Raw genomic sequence first — 23,977 nt, 5'->3', positions numbered from 1 at the left:
CCAAGATAGGTAAATAGACTCTCAAATCTCCCCTCCCTTCCCTCTCCTTCTCCTGCCTTCATATCACACTCAAGGATGTGTGTGTGTGTGTGTGTCTGTGCATGTGCGTGATGCGCTCTGGACTGTGATGAGCCAAGAGGAGGTAGTTTGATGATAAGAAACATATCGGTGCTCGGCACCTGTCTGCCTGCCTACCGACTGACTGACTACACAAGCCAATTGCACGTGAAGTCTCTCTCTCTCTCTGTCACTAACAAAAGTAATGAGGGAAAAAAATGTTGTGCAGGCTCGGTTTTGACTCTTAGAACGTTTTCTTGTGTCGTCACATAAAAATCAAATCAAACAAACCTTAAGTTGAAACAGAATTTTCATTATTGTGTCAATCCGATTTCAACTTTCAGTATGATCAGAAAAGTCACAGCTTTGAAGACGAGGCAGCTTCGAGGCTCAACACAGACTATTTTGTCTCACCCGTAAAAAAGCCTCAGTGCATTTGTCACTGTGTAACAAAAAGCTGCACTAATGCTCCTGACAGATTAGCTACTGCCAGTGCAGCTACACACATTTCAGCTTGTTTTACTTGTTTTAATAGGCGTTCCAGCTCTGATCACATGTCCCCAATACAAACAGTTTACTTTATGCACTGTAAAAAAGAAAAAATGATACACTCTGTATATCTTTTGTCTTTCCAGCTCCGGTTTGTGCTTGGCTCGGCTTATGACTGCAACAGGGCAGCGGAAAAAGGGCTGTAAATGCCATTTAGTACGCAGCGTCATAAAGCACAACCGTTAATTATTTTAATGCCATCAGACGTTCATTTGTCGAGGGCTTATAGTAAACCTAAGCATACACACGCACAAAAATATGCCTGTCTCCAATGCATCAACCGTCGTATCTAATTAACGTCTGACTGCATTCTATTCATTACTTCCTACGTTTCTGTCCTCCCCAACCCCTCGCGCTCGTAAACAAACACTGCATTGCACAAACCTCTCAGCGCCCCTGTCATAACACCACCACTTTGCAATCAACTTTGCTTTCTCAAACTTCACACACATGGCTGAGCACAGGCTATCACACTGGCGTGGAGGAGAGAGGAGGAAACGAGCTGTGACAATTAGCTGAGACAGTGCCGGGGCCTCAAGGAGAGAGGCAGCGTGCACCTCTTAGACACCTCAGGGAAAGTCCACCACTGACGGGAGGTGTGAAATTTACCATAAAATGTTGGAGGAGTCTTTAGTGGTATCTCTTCCCATTCTACGTGATGTGTTTGGCACTGGATTAGAAATAAAGTTATGTGCTTTAGTGACAAAGGCATGAAAAATTAAGGACACTTCCAAAGAACAGCTGGAATTATTACAATGTGACAAGCTTTCACAAAAAAAGACTTCTTCTGTTTATCTGTGGTACAAATCCTCTCATCTTTCTCCTATTCTCGCCTTTACCACAAAGACACAAATGTTCCCAAATGTACTGTAGGCGCAGTCATTATGCAATAGAGATTGATCCTTTCAAACGCTCCTGCAAAAGACCACCCAGAGTATTACCTGCGATCTTGTTGATTATCTCCACATTCCCATCGACTGGCATGTGTCTCCTCCCCCCAACCCAATACTCATGCTGCACTTATCACTCTGTGGTTCCTGATACAGAGCTACGGTATTGATCGCACCCCATTAACAAGGATGAAAGTGCACAGTTGCAGCCTGATTCATCACAAATCACGGTGCAGCCATCACTCAGTGGGCCACCTACACTCACAACTGAAATAAACATCCCTCCGCAGGTAGCCTTCCAACGTGCTACCTTCTATAAAACGATTCCACCAAGTCCACCTCATAAAAGACCAGAAGAGCTGAAGTGTGTGTGTGGCTATACACAATTTATATGAGTCAAAAGGCAACAATGGGGGACGCTATCCCCCCAAAACTATCTGATACACTCTCTCCATTAATTGTTCTGGCTGAATGCCTCCAGAATCGATATCAATGTGAAACTGGACTTGCTACTTTGTCATCTTTGCAGACAATAAATGGACAAAAGTTGGCAAAATGGTCAATATATTATGAGTCTGTCAGAATAACGTCATAAAGATTGAAAGCAGCATTTGGGCAGTGAGAAAAATTGTTTGAGCACACTTATTTATTCTTGAAAGATATCAAGGAACCATTTTTTTTTCTTCAAATATTGAACACCCTGACTGATACTCGCGAACGAATTACACACGACAATGACAGCCGCAACAAGAACTGCATGCAGTCAGCGGTTCTGCTTCAGTGCAATAGTCAAGCTCTTTTAGACGCACCCACCACAGCAGGCTGCGTATTCCTCTCTCCTCTCCTTTGCCCAGGGTGCATTAAATGGATTAAAGCACTAAGAGCAGCCAAGCATATATTCATTTCCTCCACACTGAGGATGAGAGCAGCAGACAGCATATTATAGAGTGTCACAAAGTCCCGGGATCATCTCTCCAAATCAAAAAAGCAGAAGATTAAAATCTTTGAGAGCAGATGCAATCTTCTTCATTTAGCAGTGCTGATTCCAAAGTGTTTGTTTGCTTTTTACGCAAGATGAGTGGGAGTTTATCCTGCTCGTATGTGAAAGCTACACAAGTAAAAATTAATCACAACATAATTACTAAGAAACAGAGCTGAAGTCAGAGGAGCTTCTGATATTTCTCCAGACAGGTTATGATATTGGTTCTGTGTCATCAGTTTGGATGAAGAATACTTGAGAGGTAAAAGAGATGCTATGTATGCTATGTATCGAGAGTCCAGGGGTTTCATCCTCGTGGCTATTTGTTGGTAATAATACTCACCCTAAGCAGGATAAACTCTTTCAGATGAATTACCTTGTTTTCAAGGGTGCACCAACACACATTACAATGACACAAAAGCAGTTCTGATACCTGATCTGACCTGTGTACACAGTGGCTACAATGTTAGCAGAATAGCTCAAAGTCTGGCAAATAGCTCAAAGTTGCTTGTCACTCTCTAATCTTTTTGGTGTGTGTGTGTGTGTGTGTGTGTGTTTTAGTGACAGTAATATATTTTTATTTGTCTAAACGTCTGCTAACATTTAAGTCCAAATGCAAATATTAACAAAAACTAATTTAGCTTCCTAGTTGCTGACAGACTTCACTTCATCCCTGTCCTCTAAACTGCATTCATTTACAACTAATTTACATCAGTAAAAATGATGTGGATGGATTTCTGTCTGGATTTTTCTCTCTAATAATGTGTCAAAAATAAAGTGTGCTTTCTCGTGGCTGTTTTAGTTACTTGGTCATAAAAAAGACTAATGTTTGTGTATAAGTTGAAATAGCTCAAACATGAATGCATGAAAAACTGATGGAGTATATTTGGTAACCTTATCACCTTTAATATACTCTGCCATGCTCGCAACCTTTTACCTGAGTCCCAGCATGATCGTAAAGCAGCGTTACATAACTCCAGGGTGGATGGATTTTTCTCATCTAAAGTAAAATTGTACACTTCATAACCTCTGCCTCCCATTAATGGCAGAACCCCACTGTAACCATCGTCAGCTACATTCTCCACATAATGGTGTCACTCTGCGTGCTTTACATTGTAATGCTTTACACAGAATGAAATTCATATCAGGTCCTTTTATCAGGTTATGCTGAGGTCATAAACACTACAAGAAAATAAAAAGATTGCATGCTTCAAGTCAGTGTTGACTTTCTAAAAAAATGACCTTCACTGCTTTGGCTTCCATAGACTTTTTATAGTTAACTCTAAGAGTCCATCACAGTTTAATTTGATAAAATTAACACAGAAACACTGAATCAACCAATTTGTACAGTTTTCCAAATTGCACATGCTTAAATAAAATGATTTAAACAGGTAAATATTTTGCTTTATGGTAAATAAATTATTGCAAAATGTTAGGGAACTATACTCACTGGTCACTTTATTAAGGTGTATGTGGTTACCTTCAGGTCTAAAAGTCTTCCGTTCCATCACATCCCATAGGTGATCTATTGGACTGAGATCTGGTGACTGTCTTTAACTGTTCAAGGAGCCGATCTGAGATGATTTCTGCTTTGTGACACGGCGTTTCACTGAATGCTGGAAGCTGCCATCAAAGGATGGGTGACTTATTAATGGATAGATATAGTCAACAATAACACTCGGTTAGGATTTCGTGCTTAAACAACACTCAGTTTGGGGTTAAATAGGCCAAAGTGTGTCAGAACAAGAGACCATTACACCGGAAACAGGGCGGAGCCATGCTTTTGTGTTTAGGCATAATTCTGACCTTACCATCTGAATTTTGAAGCAGAAATCGAGACTCCTCACAACAGATAATGTTTTTCCAATCTTCTGTTGACAGATTTTGGCGAGTCCATTTGAAATGTAGCCTCGGTTTTCTAGTCTTATTTGACAGGAGTGGTTCCTAGCATGGTCTCCTAATGCTGTAGTGCATCTGCTTTAAGGATCACTGTGTTGTGCATTCAGTGCTGCTCGTCTGCATACTCTGGTAGTAACCAGTGGTTATTTGAGTTACTTTTGTCTTCCTGTCACGTCAAAGCAGTCTAGCCATTCTTCTTTGACCTCTGGCATTACCAAGGCATTTTCTGCCAGTGAACCACCGCTCAATGGATATTTTCTTTTTCAGACCATCCTCTGCAAACACTAGAGATGGTTGTCTGAGAAAATCCCAGTGGATGAGCAGATTCTAAAATACTCAGACCAGCTTATCCTCATTCTGATGCTTGGTTTGAACTTAGGCAGGTTGTCTTGCCTAAATGCATGAAGTTTTTTGGTTTATTAGATATTTGTGTTAATAAGCAAACTGATGTACCTAATAAAATGGGAGGTGAGTGTAAAATATTTCGCTGAGTGTCTATTTGAGTAAAAAGTAATGATACCTTTTGCTCTGTGAAAGGACAGGAATTACAATTCATGTAATTCTCAGCTGTTTTAATGTGTACATGTCAGCATTTTAAGTAGGCATTAGATCATCATCATCATCAGCAGCTTTATTTCTAAAGCACTTTTAAAACAACCACAGCTGACAAAAAGTTCTGTACATTACAACTAAATAATACAAGATCCACAGAAACAACAAACTGTTAGCTAAAATAAAAAAAAGTTTTGACATCATTTCACTGGGAGGTTTCAGCAAAAGATGGCAAAACTGGTGAGAAGCTAACTGGTAGTACTAAAATGTTTTGTATCTAACACTTAAAAATTTCAGGCTCAAGAATCAACACAGCTCATTTCACTCAGAAGAATTCAGAAATACCTTAAAATGATAAACACAAGTGCAGTCACTGATATCGCATTTGACTGACTTGTTTAAGTTACGCATTTAGTTAGATACGACACCAAAAAGCTATGCTGACACATTACAAAACCTCAAACAGATTGAATGCACAGCAATGGATGTTGGTCAGCGATGAGGCAAAAGAAGAGTCAGGCCTAGCTGGACCCAAGTGTGCACCCAGCGGGAGCACAGCAACTCAGCAGGCCTGATAATTATACACCCTGATGGTAGAGCCACTTTGAATTCTCTGCACACCCCCAAAACATACCAGCACTAGATAAGTCACTGGTGAGAGACGGACACGGAGGGAAAGAAAGGGAGGGAGAACTGTTACAGAAGCTCCCAGATCAGCCAGACCCAGACAGCAGGGAGGCTCGCTTGCAAATCAACCGCTTGCTGCGTTCTGAACCTAAGGTGTGGAGCTTTCTGACAGACAAAGCCAATGCACTATGCTAATGGAGCAAATCTTACATTTTACCAAATCTTGCATAATCTTTGGCATACGTGGAATCATCTCATCGTGCCAATAAGCACAAGCAAAAACACTTTCCCAGTAAAAAACAGTGGTGTTAAAGAAGCAAAGAAGCCAAACACAGTAGAAGCTCAGTGAGTTATGTGCAGTATAGCACAGAGGTCAAACCAGGTATTGTGATTACTGGTGCGCTGCACTGTTACGCCCCCTTGTCATTAATACATGTAAATGCAAAATGTGCACGGAACTGCTGTATACCAACCGACACAAGCTCATTAATATTCTCTGTTGGGCTTCTCGTGTTATCTCGAAATGAACAAAAAGCATTTGTAGCATCGGTTTTTGCACAGTTAAGCAAATGCATGCATTAATATAGGGTTTGCTGAAGTGTGCCTGAGTGAGAAAATGTGCTTTGAATATTAAGATGCTGCCCAAATATAGAAAGTGTTGAGAGTGTACATGAAATCAACTGAATGTTGCAGACTGCAAAAGGCCACTTTAATGGCAGTCATGGAAGGGTGGAGCTGGGAGGGGCGTGTGGGTGATATCTCATGGGTGGCAGCGATAGGAGAGGGAGGAGGAGGGGGAGGAGGGGGAAACAGCCATGCTGTATTTCTTAGAGAATGAGTGTGACTCTGTGTCGTTCCGCTGTCAGGCGAGCTGCTGAGAACTGCGTGCTTCACTGAAGGGTGACAGCGAAGAGACAGAGCCGCTCTGCTGCTGTCACTGCCACTCTGCCTCTCAGTTTTCAACTATGGACAACTGGATGGTGTAACTAGTTGCTGGACCTAAAGGGCTAATCATATCATTTCCCCCATGAATGTAAAAGCTGTAGCCAAAGCCAGCTGTTAGCTAATGGTGTCATTTATAGCAACTTTGAAGAAAAAAAAACAAAAAACTAAAACACGAAGGAGTCTGGAATTGATTTTGTGAAGGTTGGGAGTCTCACCTCCTACACTTGTGTCTTATTATTTACAGTATTTATACATCCTAAAAGGTTAGGTTGGGTAAATAACAAAAACTAGATCAGGAATGAAAGCTGAAGCAGTTACACAGGAAAGATTCAGAGTCTTGTCAAAGTAGAGGCTGCTGAGTAAACTTTGGGGAGAGAATAATGCAACGCAGGCCTGGCTTTCTCCTTTCAGCTCCTGACTGATGAATCAAATGTAGTCAAGTGGAACCTCCGCAGCCTGAGAGCATAGATTCACAATAACCAGCCAGAGAAACTGCATCGCCTCCCTATCTTATTGGTAGGAAGCTTATTGGAATATGACGGCTGGTCTCTTTTCCTGAATTGCTTTTTCCACTTAGGAAATATTCTTCATTGCTTACATCCCTGCCTCTATATTTCATCTGATATTTTTTTCCCCTCAGTTTTGCTGCCGTGTGGCTTCATTTAGTTTTTAAACTAATTCCCCATAGCTGCTCTTTTGCACCACCACACTATAATTTAAAAGAAGGCGAACACATTCAATCACATGCACAAACAGTAGCGCTGCCATGACGATATATAACAGACTGGAGGTTTATTTTTTCACTGGTGTTTTTCCCCCCCATTTATTTCATTTTAATTTATGGTTATTGGACTACCAAGCAGGCGCATTGTATGACTCAGGGTACTTTTTTTTGAGACTGCCATCAAACAAGTGAGTGTACTTTTGCATGAATATTAAAATGAACTTAAAAAAAGAAATTCTCTGCATTCACTCAACCTCAAACAAAACTGAGAGAGGTGGCCGCTTCCACCTCCCTCGGTTTTAAAGAGCTTATCCACGCTGTTATGAATTAGAAGCAGCTTATACTGTATCACAGGTATATAAAACTTCGTATTTTAAGACTGGGATGGTGACTCTTGGTCTCACATAGTATAACGTCAATGAAGATGAATTTAAAAAAAAAAAAAAGAGGACAGAAATATTACATTTATTTATGACCTCTACAGGTGTGCCGCAGTGTGTGGACATTTAAACCTACCGCTTTTCTTCTATAAATATTTGCTTTACGACCAAGAAAGTGAGGAGAAATTCTTCACAAGCTATTACATGGATGAGCTGGCTCTCTTCACCTCCTGCACCTTTTATCAAAGAGGATCACGCTCAGGAACAGTCTGAGCTTCTGTTTTATGGCACGTTTTAATGGACTGTCGCTATGGGAGAAACCGGCTGTCAGACACGGTTTTGCCATCGTGAGACATGGCGTGTACTGTTGAGTGTGACCCAACTGTCAAAAAAGTCTACATGCTGGGACTGAGCCTGTGAATGACAGCAGCTGATCTAAAGTGTGTGTTACCCGGGCTTCAAATAACAGTTCGGGATTGGCAGCAGACTATGTGAACTGGACGAGCAACCGGCTCAAGTCACTATGCTATTCCATAAAAAAATGAAAAGTAAAATGCAGTTGGACTCATACGCACTATGCATAATTACAACCATATACCCATAAAAGGACAGAAACATCTGTCTTAGATTACTGATAAAACAGGAGAGACATTTTCTCGAGATAAAGAAGTGGATCTATCAAATCACCAAATAAAAACCAGGGTGTCAGTCTTTAAGATGCTTCACCAGGTTTGCTGTGCTGTTGTTCACGTGTTCTGCTGCTAGTGACGGGAGGGGCTGGGCCATTGTGTGTGTTTTTTTCTTAACAACCCTATTCTGTACATATGTTGCCTATTATATATACAATACTGTAAAAAAAAGTCAAAATTTTCATCACATTTTCAGAATCGTCAGCATAGTTTCTGGTGACATCCCTGGTTACAATAAAGGTTTCACCTGAAACTAAGCATATTACAAAAAAAATATGAATATAGATTAATGAGAAGACTCCACATTGCTGACATATCATTAGAAATTATGGCTGCCATTAACCTTATTAGCAAATCGTTTGCAGAATTGTTTGCAATTAACTGTCGTCTAGGAATTGCCTTTCTATTCAACTAAACTATTCCCAGTTGCGTTTAGGTGCAATTATTGCATGTGCCTTTGGAATTATTGATTTTTTTCTTCATTCTGAATAAATGAATGAAGCGCCGCATTTATAGACTCCCTTTTAGTTGACTTTGGTGTACACTCGACTCTCAGGTTCAGACGTCTGCCTGCATTTAAGGCAGCAAAAGCACTCTTGTTAGAAAAACTTACTTTTCCCTGAGCAGAGCTCAAACATAACGCACAAATAAGAAAAAATTCAATCTGATATTTTCTTGAAAAGAAACAAACTAAGAGGGAGATCATCAAACCCTCATATTAAATAAAATCAAACTGTTGCTTTTTAAATGGCAAATATTAAAGCTTTATTTTTACTTGTTTCAGGTCTACAGATTCTTTTTTGTTATCATAACACTTTATGAGAACATAAATCCACCAGTTTTGGTTAAGCTGTCTTGTAGACTGCGTCCTTTGGAAGGTGGGACATTGTGATTTCCATATTGTCGTGAAGGCTATGTGGTTATATGATCACATTAATGATGTAAGAGTGAGTAAGAGGAGCAGCTTAGCCCAAGACTAACAGGTCAGCACACTACACTCAAGTGGAACAAAGAGCGCTTCAAACATATGGCAGATGTGGCTTTTTTTATTATACTTGTGCATCAGGATGTACCAAATGGCGATACAACCCCTCGGGGATTATTACTGAGAATTACATTAAGTGAACTTAATGCGTCACTACTGTTTTTGTCTTTTTTTAGTGTCTGCAGGTCGAACTGACACAAAAATATATTTAATATATGTGTGCCATGACTCATTTGCTTAAGATTGGAGTTATGTATTAAATATTAGAGTTATAGTACATGCAGATACACCTGTTTATATCGCCCAGATAACCCTATAGGACGTAATATGATAATACCTGTCCACTATTATTTATTTTCATTTGTCATGTTTGAGGTGCTAACAAAAACAGAGTGATTTCTTGAAGACGGCCCGAGCTGTAGCGTGAGTGCAATCTGTGCAAGAATGGCAAGATGTCAGTGATTTAACAAGGCTGCAGCTTTTGCTGAAACTGAAAAATAGGTTTCAGCGCCTTCTTGCTTAATGGAATTTGGAGAAGAAAGCAAAGTTTTGTGTCATATCTTTCTCAAGGTTGTGAACTCCGTCGTGAAGAAGTCACATCCTCTCCAAACCCGACTCGAATTTTCAGATCCTTTTCAATAGTTCCCATCTCCATCTCAAAGGCAACTCCTCGTTGAGACACGGCAAGCAAAAACAGATTTAGGCAAAGCATGCGCCGCTCTATTTTCACAAACTGTTTCACACTTTTTGGATTGCTTGCACTCAGTGTGCCATTGATATGGGTTTCCTATGAACTGATCCTATTTCCTCTTTTTTTAAACTATGCATAAAAGCAGATATTTTCATTATTTTTGGAACAGTCGTTTATAGTGGTGAAACAATTTGGAAAAGAGGACATTTGTAACACGTGCATTGCATCCAGCTGTTTCAACTTCAAGACTTAATAACTAGTTTTCATTTATAACTACTCCAGTCAGTAGGGCGCATCACACTGATGTGTTTCCACTCAAATAATTTCACCCCAAAGAGCAAAGAGGGGACCAGCAATTCAGGAAGTAAAAGTAATAAACTGGCACATCTTGTTAAATGAGTATTTGGTCTTTTATTGCATTTTACATTCATATGAAAAGGGAAGTTTTAATCACAGACTCTACAGGCCTCGGTTAGTATGTCAAAGATTAAAGCTCATGACAGTTGGAGTGGGAAAGGGTGGACTTTTTTGGAAGGGTTTCAAGGACAAAGCCTCTTCTTTCTATAAAGAACATGGCAGCACAGCTTAGGTCTGAACAAACCTCAAGATTTCTAGAACAACATCCTTTAGACAGATGATACCAAAGTGGAGATGTTTGCCCATAAAGTCCTGACACAAACGCAGGACACCTCACATTACAAACACCTCATATAAGCTGTCAAGCATGGCAGTGGAGGGGTGATGGTTTGGACCCAGGCACCGTCACAGTTATTGAGTCAACCATCAACTTCTCTGTGTACCAAAGTATTCTCCAGTCAAATGTAAGGATATCTGTCAAGCTACAGCTAAAACTGACCAAAAATATGTAATGAAAAGGGGCAATGATCCCAAGTGCAGCAGGGCTGAACACGAGGGCTGAAAATGAAAAGCCTCAAAGCATTGCTATGACCAGTTAATGTTCAGATCTCAACCTGACAAAAATCCCACAATGGGACCTTAAGAAAAGATAAGCTGTGCGCAAAAGAATGCCCGAAAACCCCAATAAACTTAAGCAACATTTTAATGAAGAGTGCAATCAAATTTCTCCACAATGTTGTGAGAGATGAGTAAGTAATTCAGAAAACTATTATTTTAAGGTATTGCTGCCACAACCTACCTACTGAATCGTGGGATGTACTTAGTTTTTCATATGACTATGTAGAGTCCTGTGAAAACTTCCATTTCCACATGATTGCAGTGGGTAGAGGCCATGTGTGTAAAGAGAGGACAATGTTCATTGGTGTTAGTCAAGTAAGCACACAGACACGAGTGTGAAAGCATAGGTAAGCAGGTCAGATATAGTAGAGCTAACTTACACTGAGGAAAGACTTACAGTAAGTCACTGTTATTTACGGTGGCCCTGAGAGGCCAAACGGACTGTAAACAACGGTAGACTTGTGCGTAACAAGCAAGCGAATAATGCAGAAAACAGATTTTTAGACGGGAAACTGTTCTTGAAGTACAGAGAGAGAGAGAGCTGTGCATGAAGTGTGATTTTATCGTGGGTGAAGCAAAACAGTAAAAGTCAGAGTGATTTCATGACAATGTTTATGTGAAGCGTAGTTTGGATCTTCTTTTGCTGCTGGTTCGGTCAATATTGTTTGGAGAGAGATAAAACTAACAGCTTTAGAATCAGCGCAAAAAGGGCGTGAACACAAAGCGCGGACCCACCGACAGATCAGAATCAGCGAGCTGTCGGCTTTCAGCCCCGACCGTGTTCATGCAGTTGTTGTGCCAGAAAGTGATTGCCGTCCGCGGGAGCGCGCGCAGCCGCTTAAAGCTGCAGCGCCCGTCAGGTGAGAAAGGCGACATCTCACTGATTCTGATCCGCGGGTCCGCGCTGTGTGTTTACGTCCTTGTGCAGAATCCGTGTTCCTGCTCTCATTTACTGTCTTAGCTGTTTGGTGGTTGTTGAAATTTTGTGAGGTTTCACCTGAGATTCTGGCGTTTCGGGCAAAATAAATTTATATTAAAAAATCGATTCAGGATTTTAATGAATCGATTTCACGTTATCCAAGCCAGAATCGATTTTAATCGATGAATCGATTATTAAAACCCACCCCTACTTACCTCTCATCTTTTCTTTCCTCACAAAACCGATAGATCCTCCACTTCTTTTAAGTGTCTCCCAGCGCAATTCTTAGCATATTTTGGTTCCTGCAACTGGTCCGTCGGGTTATTGCCTCTCTAGAAACACTTCCCTTGTGCTTTTGGAAATCTGTTTTTTCCTATTTCCGTTGTCGTTTTTCCTATTTGTGTTTTGTTTTTTCCTATTTCCGTTGTGTTTTGTGTGCTTTTGCAGCGTTTTTCTTATTGCTGGTGTTTTCTTAAGTTGCAGTCCGTTTGGCCTCTCAGGGCCACTGTAGTTATTGCTATTTAAAATGAATATATATATCTATATATATCTATAGATATAAATATATATAGATAGATAGATATATGTGTGTGTGTGTGTGTGTGTGTGTGTGTGTGTGTGTCACAGAAGTGTTTGGATATGTTTCTTTTGACAGACTGGATGAAACTGCACAGTTTTACTGAAGGACAGGAAGGAAGGAACTTACAAGATTAAGAAAGAAAAGCAGTGTGCAATCTACTTCCAATTTTAGCCAGGGGACTAAAAAGGGTTTTAAATGATTCAATCCTGCAGATAAAGTACACAATGAAAAGTTTATCGCAAAGAATGTCCAGGACAGAATTTCATATCAGCCTTCACTTTCCCCACAGAATGAATTGGGTCGTATTCCCCAGTTGGATTTCTGCACGTCTGGCTCAGGCGGACTGCATTGACAGAAGGGATTAGGCCCAGTGCCGATGGCTTCATTTGATTGGCTCTCTTGGTGCAAAGGTCGGTCTGTGTATCGCAAATGAGAAATTCTAAAATCTTTTGTTAAAAAACAAAACAACATAAATATTTAGTGAATGTTTTATCGCAGCCTGTAACTGAAAACAGATTAAAGACAGTGGCTGCTGATATGCCAGAATGACTTTCCTGTTTGAAGTTTCCTAGAGGCCAAACATGTGACAGAAAAAGTATCTTTGTCTGGGAAGGCTCATTTCACAGTACACTGAGGAGATTATTGTGTCGCCTCTTTCATAATCCTAACAGGATTTCTCCAGAATCAAGGATTTGCTACATATGATACAAAATGTTGGCAAGACTGTTGGCTGAACTTTGGGTGACAGAGGATGTCTGCGATTGAACGGGTAGTATCACTATGCACTTTAAATCCACTGCTCAAAAATTAAAAAAAAAGAAAAAAGAAAAAAGTGGGCACTTAAGTTAAAATAGAGGGATATTATCCTGTCCAGTTAGGAGACATAAACCATTTTAGCAGCTTTGGTCCACCGGAGAGGCAACAGCATAACAATCCTTCAAAAAGGAAATGGTTTTGCAGTTGGTGGCTGCAGACCATAGCTGTCTCCTCATCTCTCCTGAATGATTTTTCTCTAGTTTCACTTTTGCTAGTGCCATGTCACTATATCTGCTGCCTATTTAGGTTGCTCATCCAGGATGGCACAGCCATACTTGGTGTCATGAGAAGGTTTGCCTTGTCTCCCAGCACATTCTCAAGAGTGTGGAGGAGATAACAGAAGAGGGACTCTTACACAAGGAGAGCTGGACAGAAGTAGCTGCTGATTTCTGTGAGGAGGAACAGGAAGAGCACTGCCGGAGGCCTAAAAAACGACCTCAGGAGGGCATGTTTCTGTCTAAACTGACACAGACAGACTTTATGATGGCATCGGGGACCAATGTCTTTAAGTGGGACCTGTGCTTGACTGGCATTCAACCAAGAACACCAGAAGAGGCAGGTCCACCCCTAGTGCCCCCTTCTCTTCACAGATGATGTTGCAGTCATCATAACATTCACCACACTGACTCCAGACTCTTTCACACCTGTGACAGGTGCGCACCGTTAACCTCCTCTCAACTGTGAATAGAAAAGGGCTCCATCGGCAGACCTGACTTTGTCTTATACTGGAATCACACCTCAATTTCTTTGACCAAAGCAAATATATAACAAGAAGCACTCAGCGAGAGCAAACCTCCACTATGGTAGCTCACTCTCTCTGAGCATATTTACTTTTAAGAGAACAGGATTGTACATTCTGCTTTTTCCTTATTCTCTTTAAAAGACATTAAGAAGTTTGTAGTGCAATAAAAAGTGGAGTGGATTAGGCCTAGGGCCCATTTTCGTTATTTGCCCTGTTGAAACCCATTTTAACGTACTTGATATAATATTTGAGCACAATTACTTTTTGTTATATTTTTAATTTTTGTGGATATAGTGCATGTGTGACATTCATTTCATTGTTTACTCAGTTCATTTAAATATTTAATAATAGCTATCAATTGAAAAAATGTTTTTGATGACATATTTATTTTGTTTTCTAAAACAAATTATACTTGTGAACATGCATTAAAACTGATATATATTCAAATAGTTACATAACAAAGTCATAATAATATAATATGGTTTTTACAATCCCGGTAAGCAATACAAAACAATGGAAGTAAGAACATAATAACATAATTTTAAATAGCTCTGTATATGATTATTATATGACCTTGACATCGATCTACTGGCCCTGATATGATATTTTGAATTTTTATATAGTATTTTTTGTGTGTTGACAATACACACGACACTTGTAAGAGTCAGTTTCTACACTTTTTGTCAACTTTTAACCAATAATATATAAAAATAAACTTTAAGTTGACCTTGAAGGCCTTGGTGGATGTAAGGCAAATTTTAATGGATTATTAACGTGATCCCACTCTACAGCCCTACAATGTTTTATTAACATTCTGTTAATGTACTACTGCTTGCTAGCAAGGACCCTATTAATAAATTAAACCAGTGTAACCAACTCTAATTTCTCTAAATGCCATTGCTGATGCCTTACTACAGTCTAATATGTATTATTTAGCTACAAAACATAAGCTTGGCCTGTCCATCAGTCACAAATAATCACTGTGATACTACACACGTATTGTCTGACTTCTCAAGGCAATGATCCAATAACACTCAGCTCCTTACAACAGTCCTCACTTTCCAATTAGTGCTGCACAACTCCCAAGTTTCTGATGGTGATTCCATCTCTGATTCAAATTATAAGTTATAATTCAAGCGTTTAGCAGACTCAGTTAATCAGAGTGATTAACAATTAGTGTAACAGTAAAATAAGTGAAAATTCCTCAAGCATCAACGGTAAGTAGCCAGATAAATCAAAGCGCCATGGGTAAGTGTCATGCCAGTTGTTGCTGAAATTGACTCTTTGAATCTGTAATTAATATAATAATTAAATTGTAATTAAGAATCAACATTTGAGATGCCGCATCCAAAAGGATAAGCCGCAACTACCGCATGTGGGAATAGCCTAAACTAATTCAGTTTAAATAACGTTGCACAAGCAGGAAAAAGCGTTGCATTCATTGATTCATGCATGAAAAAAGCTCCATGTCCTGTTTTGCTATGTGTGCTGATGAGCTGACTAGGCTGACTAGACTATTGTTCTGCAATATTCACAACAAATAGTTAAATTGATAACATTGCCATGCAAGACATTTGTTTCATTATCAAAGTTGTATAGTTTATATATGTCCTTTGTGTCTGCGTGTGCTGACATGTGATGTAAAATGATATTTCAGCCAAATTTGCCCTTTTCCACCACTTATCTTTCAGGCCCCCGGAATATGCTATTGGCCAATCTGGATATGTCCTTAGACAGACATACAGGCACAATGAATTTAGTTATTGAGTATCTGCAATATCCTTTCCTAGCCCTAGATAATGCTGAGTGCGTTTAACAAGGACAGACAACGTCCGCTGGACGGTTTGGGAGCAATCCAGACAATAAATTGAGCTGAAAGTTAAAAACCAGAAACATCTGAGCAAACTAAGCAAATGCAAGTTGGCAGCAGGGACTTTAAGTGGACAGAAAAGTGGACAGCTACAGGAGAGAACATATTTACCCTCTCCTCGATAGTTCTCAGTGGTATGTCTAATTTCGCTGAACAGGAGCATTTCTCTTTATGATGTCTACAATGCCCTTCATATATTCTTTGATGGTAATTTGGGTTATCATAATGTAAATGTTCCCGTGGTAGCTATTGCTGCATCATTCCCATTGTAAAAATGCTATTCAAAACCCATAACATTTAAAGTGCTTTTGAACGTGCTTCATTTGTGTAATTATATATGACAAATATATACACACACACATATATATATATATATATTTATGTCATTTATCTCAGACATAATTCCCAGTCTCAAACTTGCAATCTTCCCAGACTACTGTAATGCTCCCCTCTCTCATCTTACTAAGAAACAGCCACAGGTCAACTACAGTGCATAAAACTCTGCTGCTTTGTTTTAATGAGGACCAGAAAGAGTGTGCATGTAGAGTGTTCTATTGAAATCGATTTTAAGACCTTTTTATTGGTTCATAAAGCATGAAATGTTTCTGTACTAAAAGGGCAAAAGTTTGATATAAGCCAGGCAAGACCTGGTAGCTGCACAGACACATTATGGATAAAACAACCAAGCAGAAATTGTAATATTGAATTGAAAGAAAGAGAAAGAGGAACACGGCACGACAAACTTAATTTAGATTTTATCCTAATGTAGATGGACTGCACTGAAGGTTGAGAGACTGCCTGACTGGTTGGTGTAGTGTTGCCAGTTTTGACATTACTTCGGAACTACTAAGCATTATGAAATACAGTGTCTCTCTAAACTACTGATAGGTCTGTTAGGATGCAGACCTGGAAAGATGATAAGCAAAAAGGTCAATTTTCCTACACCCTGAGGCCTAGGAGACAGCTGCAGACTGCGACACTGAGGAGGGTCAGGTATATGATTCCTTGACCTCAAGGGGCCTGAGGAAGTGTTGGCATCTAGCCACAGTGACTGCAGGGTGATGAGAGAGCGTCTAGCTAGCCCTTCCTATATCTTGTAGTGGCCAGATCGCTATTCTTATCCACCCACTATCCCTCCATCCGGTTGAGCTTCAACAAGCTACTGAGAGCTGTAGTCATAGCAACGTGCAGGCCTGGCGATGCCCTTGGGGATCATTTCTTGACAGAATTCCTCGGTGTCCTCTCTAAAAGGTTGGCCCCTCTGCTGAATAGCTGTTTATCTTTGCAGATGTGCAAGCTTCAGTGTCCGCTGGCTACCTTCATCTCTCCGCTTCTGCTCTGTCCTGTTTTTCTCCTCACTACTTTTGAATGCCAAAACTAATCTCTGAATTAAGTGAGGAATCTAAAGCTGTAAAATCTGTGTGGTATTCACAAAGCCATCGGCTGAAAACCAGATAGAAGAGAACGTATTCCTTTGTCCCTGAGTTCATAGCGGTTACCTGCAGTTGTATAATAAAGTTATCGCTGGCAATGAGCAATTTTAGCTACAGCATAGAATCTTCTACAACAAATGTACAAGTGCAGGCCATTGTTTCCCTGCTTAGTTCACAGATCTTGCCTTTCACTGCACTGGAGGTGTTTGCAGTGACACACATACCTGAGAAACAGCCTGTCAGGATTCATAAGAATGGGTATCCTTCTGGTAAGTGAAGAAGGAAGCTGTGAAATGTTAGAGGGACAGAGAAAAGAAGAATAACTGGGGAAAGAAGTGCACCATCAGAATCCACTGCCAAAGTCAAATGAGAAAATAACCGATCTCAATCAAAAATGGGTAATCTTCTTTTGGAGGCAGAACCAGCTGGTGCAGCGTCATTTGTCACCGCCATGCACCTTTCATACAGACGGATGATCCCTCGTAAGTCAGCTGAATGTCGAAGACAGAAATTTTTTTTATATGAATCTAATCTTTTTAAATTATAATCATAATTGAAATTCAAAGCACATGCGGCGTAATGGATTGTTAGTCATGGACCGAGCACAATATGAAGCCTATCTATGATACATCTACTCTCATCTGATACCATGACACAAGGTAGAGATCAGCAATGCATCAATGGAACTGCAAATGAGCCGTGCTCCCTCATAAGCCACTGTTATCAGAAACAACAAGTGACAGGAATATGAATCTGGACTATTGACTAATGTGACTACTGACAGTTTGTTCTCTGCCTGTGGCACTCAGAAAGGTATTTGCTCTCAACAGTCCCCTGCATAATAATCCTGAGCAGTGCTGTCATGCTCTTTCTGTTTTGGGCCATCTGCAGCATTAACATTACAATCAGCGTCTCTCTCTCTCTCTCTCTCTTTAGCCAGCAGTCATCAGAGTCCTAGATCACAGATATGAGCATAAATATCTGGCTCTCTATCCCTCGCACAATAATTTCCATTTTTTCTGCTACAAACACAGAAACCCACATGCTACATTCACACTCAGTCTTTCAGTAATCTTGCTTTCGCTGCCTCCCACACAGGCATCTGCAAAAGAGCATGTGTGGTTCACGGGAGTAGTTTAGTCCACACTTGCAGAAACTGGCAGAATCAGAGCCCTTAATGTGTTTCATCCTGTGTGTGCATTATGTTACCGTTCCTTGATAAGTGCAGCTTTCCTGAAGGTGTTCCTTAAAGGGCAGGTCCTTTTAACAAATTTATTTTAGCGCCTACATTTTTACCTGCATCCCGCACATTCACTCGGTACAACAAACAACCTTAACCAAAGCCAAATGCAACTTGTCAGCTGTGGAAGATGTCTGGGATTGTAATCTTGAGTGTTACATTTTTCAGCTTCACATTTATGATTTTATTTTTCCCTGTAGCAGTGTTCCAAGATGTGCTTAGATAAACTCAGCACATTAAAAAAAACCAACAAAATAGTATTTTTGCTGCTGTCAAACCAGGAAATATTTTATTTCGGTTTCTCACCCCCCCCCCCCATTCCCCTTCTTTTGAGCAGGTGAATGATTGCCAAACAGAAAGCAGCCTTTGCAGTGCAAACCTGTCCCATGCTGCCCCGTCCTCTCAGGGGATGGCCAAGGTCCAGGATGGACACACGAACGCACGCAGGTACATGGTGCTCTTTTCGCACTAGTTTTTCTCAAAACAAAATGCACATTCATCACTGTCTCCGTGTGCACTTGCCCCTTTTTATGTCTGAATATCTGTGTTCTATATAGCACTGCAATGTTAGAGGAGAGCCAGGATGGTATGGACAGTGGTACCCTAAGTCCTGCCTCCGCTCGACAGGTCACCATCCAGCGCCACCCGACTCAAGGCTTCGGCTTCATTGCAGGCAGCCAGAGACCTGTCATTGTACGCTCCGTCTCTGCTGGTTAGTGTTCATGTATGCGAGAAAGCCAGCATTCAGATTTCAGGTTTCTCTATGCTGCATGCATATGGTATCCCGTTTTATTTGCAGACGGCCCCTCCTTTGGCAAACTTCTTCCCGGAGACCAGATCTTGGCTATTAACGAGGAGACGGTGAGCGACGCGCCCCGAGAGAGAGTCATAGACCTTGTAAGGTAACATCCTTTACTGTCCCAGGAGGGAGGGGGGGTGGAGGGAGGAGGGGGTGGCATCAGGGGCAGGTGATCAGCAGCACAGGTGAAGGGGAGTAAAAGTGGTGAGTGTGAAAAGGAACAAAGTGTTTCTTATTGCTGGCGATGCGTTACATCAACCCAAACCTGCGGATGAGTCAGTCACTTTTGCAGCTGAAGAACGGCAAAGGAGACGGCAGCTATAAACTGGGGGCCTCCAAATACCGTGCAGTCCTTGGCATTTTCTAACCCACTCCGTTCTCTGTTGTTCCATAGACGCTGCAAAGATACGATAGTTCTCACTGTGCTGCAGCCCCATCAGGTAGTATGCTGGGAAAATCGCTTTCTTTCCTGTTCCTGTCCTTCAGGATTTCTCTTACTTCTCATCAGTCAATAATAAACACTTTCACTTTCAGCCTGAATCTATACAGTACTCCCTCCTAATAGTACACACCAATGCAGTGCAGGCACACATTAGTATTCGCTGCCATGCTTTACACACTAGAGTGATTTCTTTTTCTGGTCACCCCTCAGAAGAACTCTAAGTGAGCATATTAGCACCTACATGAGACCTTATTAAATAAAGACTCTTCTGTGTATGCATAGATAAATACAGAGAAAAAGGAAAAGCACCATTTATCTAACCATCTGACTAAACTGGACATTGTTAGAAGGTGAAATTCTGACATTATGAAAGCGCATGAAAGCTCATTATCCATGTACTGATAATACTAAGTGGTAAAAAAATTTATTTAGCTAAAAAAACAGCCAGTTTTAAATACTGAAAATGGGGTAAGGCTAATTTTAAAAGTTTGCACTTATCCAGTTGTTGCATTGCAGTAGCATTAGCCTGCTCTCCAATATGTCTCTTTAGCACTAGCAGTCGGGGGGGCTTTTCTTTCATTTATGTCTCATCCTCTAAGCTGAGTTCCTCTCCCACTCTCTTCTCATCCTCAGTCACCTAAATCTGCCTTCATAAGTGCAGCCAAAAAGGCCCGCCTGCGAACAAACCCGCCCAAAGTGCGCTTCTCAGAGCAAGTGTCCATCAGCGACCCAGACTCAGTAAGTTCAGCTTATCACGTCTCTACGTCATGCACACGCACGCAAACACACTCCTCCTGTGCATTTCTCTTGGTTTGATCAGCAGTCACAAAAGCTTTCAGAAAGCCTTAAGCATCCTCTCACCATCCTTTTAGCATGTTCAATCATCCTGTTTGTGTGTGTAGTGAGAAAGAGGCTGAGGCGTTGAAAAAAAACAACCTGTAGCCTCCCTCTCTTCAAAGCCATGTAAACAATCACGATATGACTTCATTTGTTTTTTTGACCTTCTAGTCCAACCTTTCAACTCAGCTGCATATGGTAAACCTCCCAAAATCTCACTCTACTAATCAACATCCATATGCTACAGATACCACCTCCATTTGCAACAAAATGCTCCAGTAATAAAAGCATTTCTGTACAGTCCCCAGCAACATGTCAATCAAGAACACATTTAGGGAAAATTAGTCCACGCACTAAATAAGGTGAAAGCACAAAGATAGCGGGAAACAGATAATCAATAAATAAAAAAAATTCTGACAAAATTTTATTTTCCTTTTGTGTGAAGTTAATCGAAGAAGACAGAGAACACAGTTGTTTAGTGCACGGACCACCAAATCACTGATCTTTGAATAAAGGCAAACGGCTCTTTTTTCAGTATCGATTTTACTATCTGCTCTAGACTTACAGTGTCAGCAATCATCATCATGGACCCACAGGTTCCTTTTGCTAAACTTTAAGGTGCAGGACACAGGGAATGTACCATTTATGTAATGAAATCTATGACAGAGCACTTATGTGTGACACTCTTAGCAGTTCATTTATTCACAAAGGGTCACAACAGCAGGTCCCTCCACATGTTTGACAGAGTTTTTATGACAGATGCCCCTCCTAGGATTTTTTGTCTCTTCCTAGGATTGAACCAGGACTCTTAGTCTTACTAGTTGAATGTGTAAAGCACCAAACTATGGTAACTTACACCAAAGCAGTTTTTTAATATCCATCTCCTATCATTAGGAGCCATAGGCTGTTATTGATGATCTATAGCAGGGGTGCCCAATCCCAGTCCTCGAGAGCTACTGTCCTGCAGCTTTTAGATGCATCCCTACTCCAACACAGCTGAATCAAATGGTTTGATTGCCTCTTCAGCATGCCATCAAGTTTGGCAAATGCCTGATAACAAGCCATTCATTTGATTCAGGTGTGTCGGAACAAGGATCCATCTAAAAGCTGCAGGACGGTAGCTCTCGAGGACTGGGATTGGGCACCCCTGATCTATAGGGTATCGGTGTGGACCTTGCTTGATGCATAATGAGACAAAAAGAGGGGCAATGACATAAATCTATAGTGTTGAGTTGTAATTTGCCTCTCTGGGCAGACTTTGCATATGTCAAACTGGCTCCAAATCACTGTAAACCAGCAAGGACAAAGGTGGTTGGCTTGCAATGGGAAGCGATAGACCTGTTTATCTGAGTCGCTTAACCAGTGCACCCTGGCTTTAGTGCTGCAGTATGGAGGAAGATCTGTTCACTCGTAACTCAGACTTCAGTTTCTTCCAATATGCACGGAGGAACAGCTTGTTGAGTCTTTTGAATACTTAAGTTCTCCAAAAACAGACTGCTTGGGCATCTGCTGCGGACACAGCTCTCCGCTTAAACTAAATGCTTTTTGTGAGACAGATACTGTTGCAGTAAAATCCACATCTCTCTGTCGTGACTAGCGATGCCTGACTAATTTTCTTACCAACCTTGTCATATATATATGTATGTGTGTATACATATATATACATATATATATATATAAAAAGAGAAACAGGACAAGAAAAACAGAGCTGGATTTTGGGAAGGAGGTTTATGGAGGATTTTATTTGGGCTGCGAGGCCGTTTCCTGCAGAATCATTATGGCTTATCACATTAAAACTGCCAACTTCATCCCATTACACTACCTTCTTTTTTCTTGATCACAAGTGCAGCTCTTTGAAATTACACAATGACAACTTGAACATTTTTTTCTGAGCAAGACTTTTTTTTGAAAAAGGTGATATTGAGGGAAGAGTGGCTATCACATCACATTTTAGCAAAAAAAGAGGGAAAAAAGAAGAGAAGACGCGAACTGCATATCGCAACTTTTCTTTTAATGTGTGCTTTAAGTCCAAAGCAGTAACCTTGAATAGTGCTTGTCCTCTTATGCTTTCCCTCACCCTACTCTGCAGTGAGTACTTCCACTCCCACCATCCAATTTTCTTTGCATGGCATACATATTGAATGGGTAGACCAGAAAAAGTGAATAGGCCTTTCTTTGATCATGATACAACGCATGGGTTCGGCATCGTAAGGCACGCTCTGGAGGTTCCTTTTGAGGCTGTCCGGAGTTCAGTTAAGAATCACTCCATTGTTCCTGTAAGGCCTCTGTTTCTTAGATCCTACTTTTGCAGTGCTTTTTATTATTGCCTTTCGCCAACGAGTAAAGCTGATTGTGTTGATTTTTTTACAGCAAAACTAGCTCACACATGCCTTTCCTGGGCTAAACACAGGACTTTTTTCTCTTTCAGACAATGCTCAAGGACGACTCTTTGCTACTCATACCAAATGTGTTGAAGGTGTTCTTGGAGAATGGACAGATCAAGTCATTTACGTTCGATAGCCGTACCACTGTTCGGGTATGTACAGCCTACAGCTGAGCACAGGGGAAAGGGCAACAGGAATTACTACATGATTACAGCAATGACTTAGTGCCCCTATAATCATTACTTTTATTTGACTATGGTTGAAATGGCTACTCGTGAAGTAGATGAAGATGTGAAGTGATAATTCGTGGTGATAAACTGCAGTTCCCTCCTCCCTCTTTATTGTTTTGCTATAAAAAAGCTGGAGAATGTAGTTGAAGTCAGACTAAAAGGGAAACGTATGATGGATGTACATTCATCATACATACCCATCTTGTGTTTTGGTTTTTGCGTCTTTTCTTCTTTTCTTTTTTTTGGTGTCGACATAAATCCATTTTGTAGTAAATAAATGGTTAAAGTACATTTTGGATCAGAATACAGAAAGACTATCAACACAATCAAATTGCCATAAGTAAATAAACAGTTTAACCGCAAATCTGTCAAGCTAAGAGCCCTCAAAGTTTATCTAATTAATCACTGGTTTCAGAAAACATAGAGAAAAAAAATAGCTTTAATTCTATGAAACTTTTTTCCTGGCAGTTTCTGGAATGTAAAATCTCATTAAAGTGATTAAGGTCATAAAGCAACAAATGAATTCAGTCAGACAGAGGTCATTTCTGTCTCTATGTCAGCCTCTAAGATGAGTCTGACATCTCTGAGCAGACTCATTAAATGGACTCTATTAGATTTCACAAATCTCTCCTCTGCTCATGGAGGGTGAGGGAGAAAAGAAAAAAGAAAACTCAGAAGCACTTTAAAGGAGAGACAGCGGAAGCTCTCTCCTGTCAGCCTAATTAAATGGAATTTCAGCATAA

At 40.6% G+C, this 23,977-nt stretch overlaps 1 protein-coding gene across 2 annotated transcripts in view; it reads left to right on the top strand.

The window, feature by feature from the left end:
• Positions 1-23,977, top strand: part of frmpd3 (FERM and PDZ domain containing 3) — an 87,235-nt gene that overhangs the window by 52,841 nt on the left and 10,417 nt on the right. For both annotated transcript variants that reach the window (XM_063491696.1, XM_063491686.1), the window contains 6 exons: positions 18,880-18,989; positions 19,100-19,254; positions 19,342-19,444; positions 19,736-19,781; positions 20,417-20,521; positions 23,049-23,156. In XM_063491696.1, the coding sequence (XP_063347766.1) occupies positions 18,952-18,989; positions 19,100-19,254; positions 19,342-19,444; positions 19,736-19,781; positions 20,417-20,521; positions 23,049-23,156 (555 nt within the window). In that variant the 5' untranslated portion in view covers positions 18,880-18,951. The remainder of the gene's footprint in view (positions 1-18,879; positions 18,990-19,099; positions 19,255-19,341; positions 19,445-19,735; positions 19,782-20,416; positions 20,522-23,048; positions 23,157-23,977) is intronic.

Source organism: Pelmatolapia mariae, linkage group LG2 (genome assembly GCF_036321145.2).
Source record: "Pelmatolapia mariae isolate MD_Pm_ZW linkage group LG2, Pm_UMD_F_2, whole genome shotgun sequence".
NCBI classification, from domain to species: Eukaryota; Metazoa; Chordata; class Actinopteri; order Cichliformes; family Cichlidae; genus Pelmatolapia; species Pelmatolapia mariae.
The sequence above is the reverse complement of the archived record's forward strand: the minus strand, read 5'-3'. Positions and strand labels throughout refer to the sequence as shown.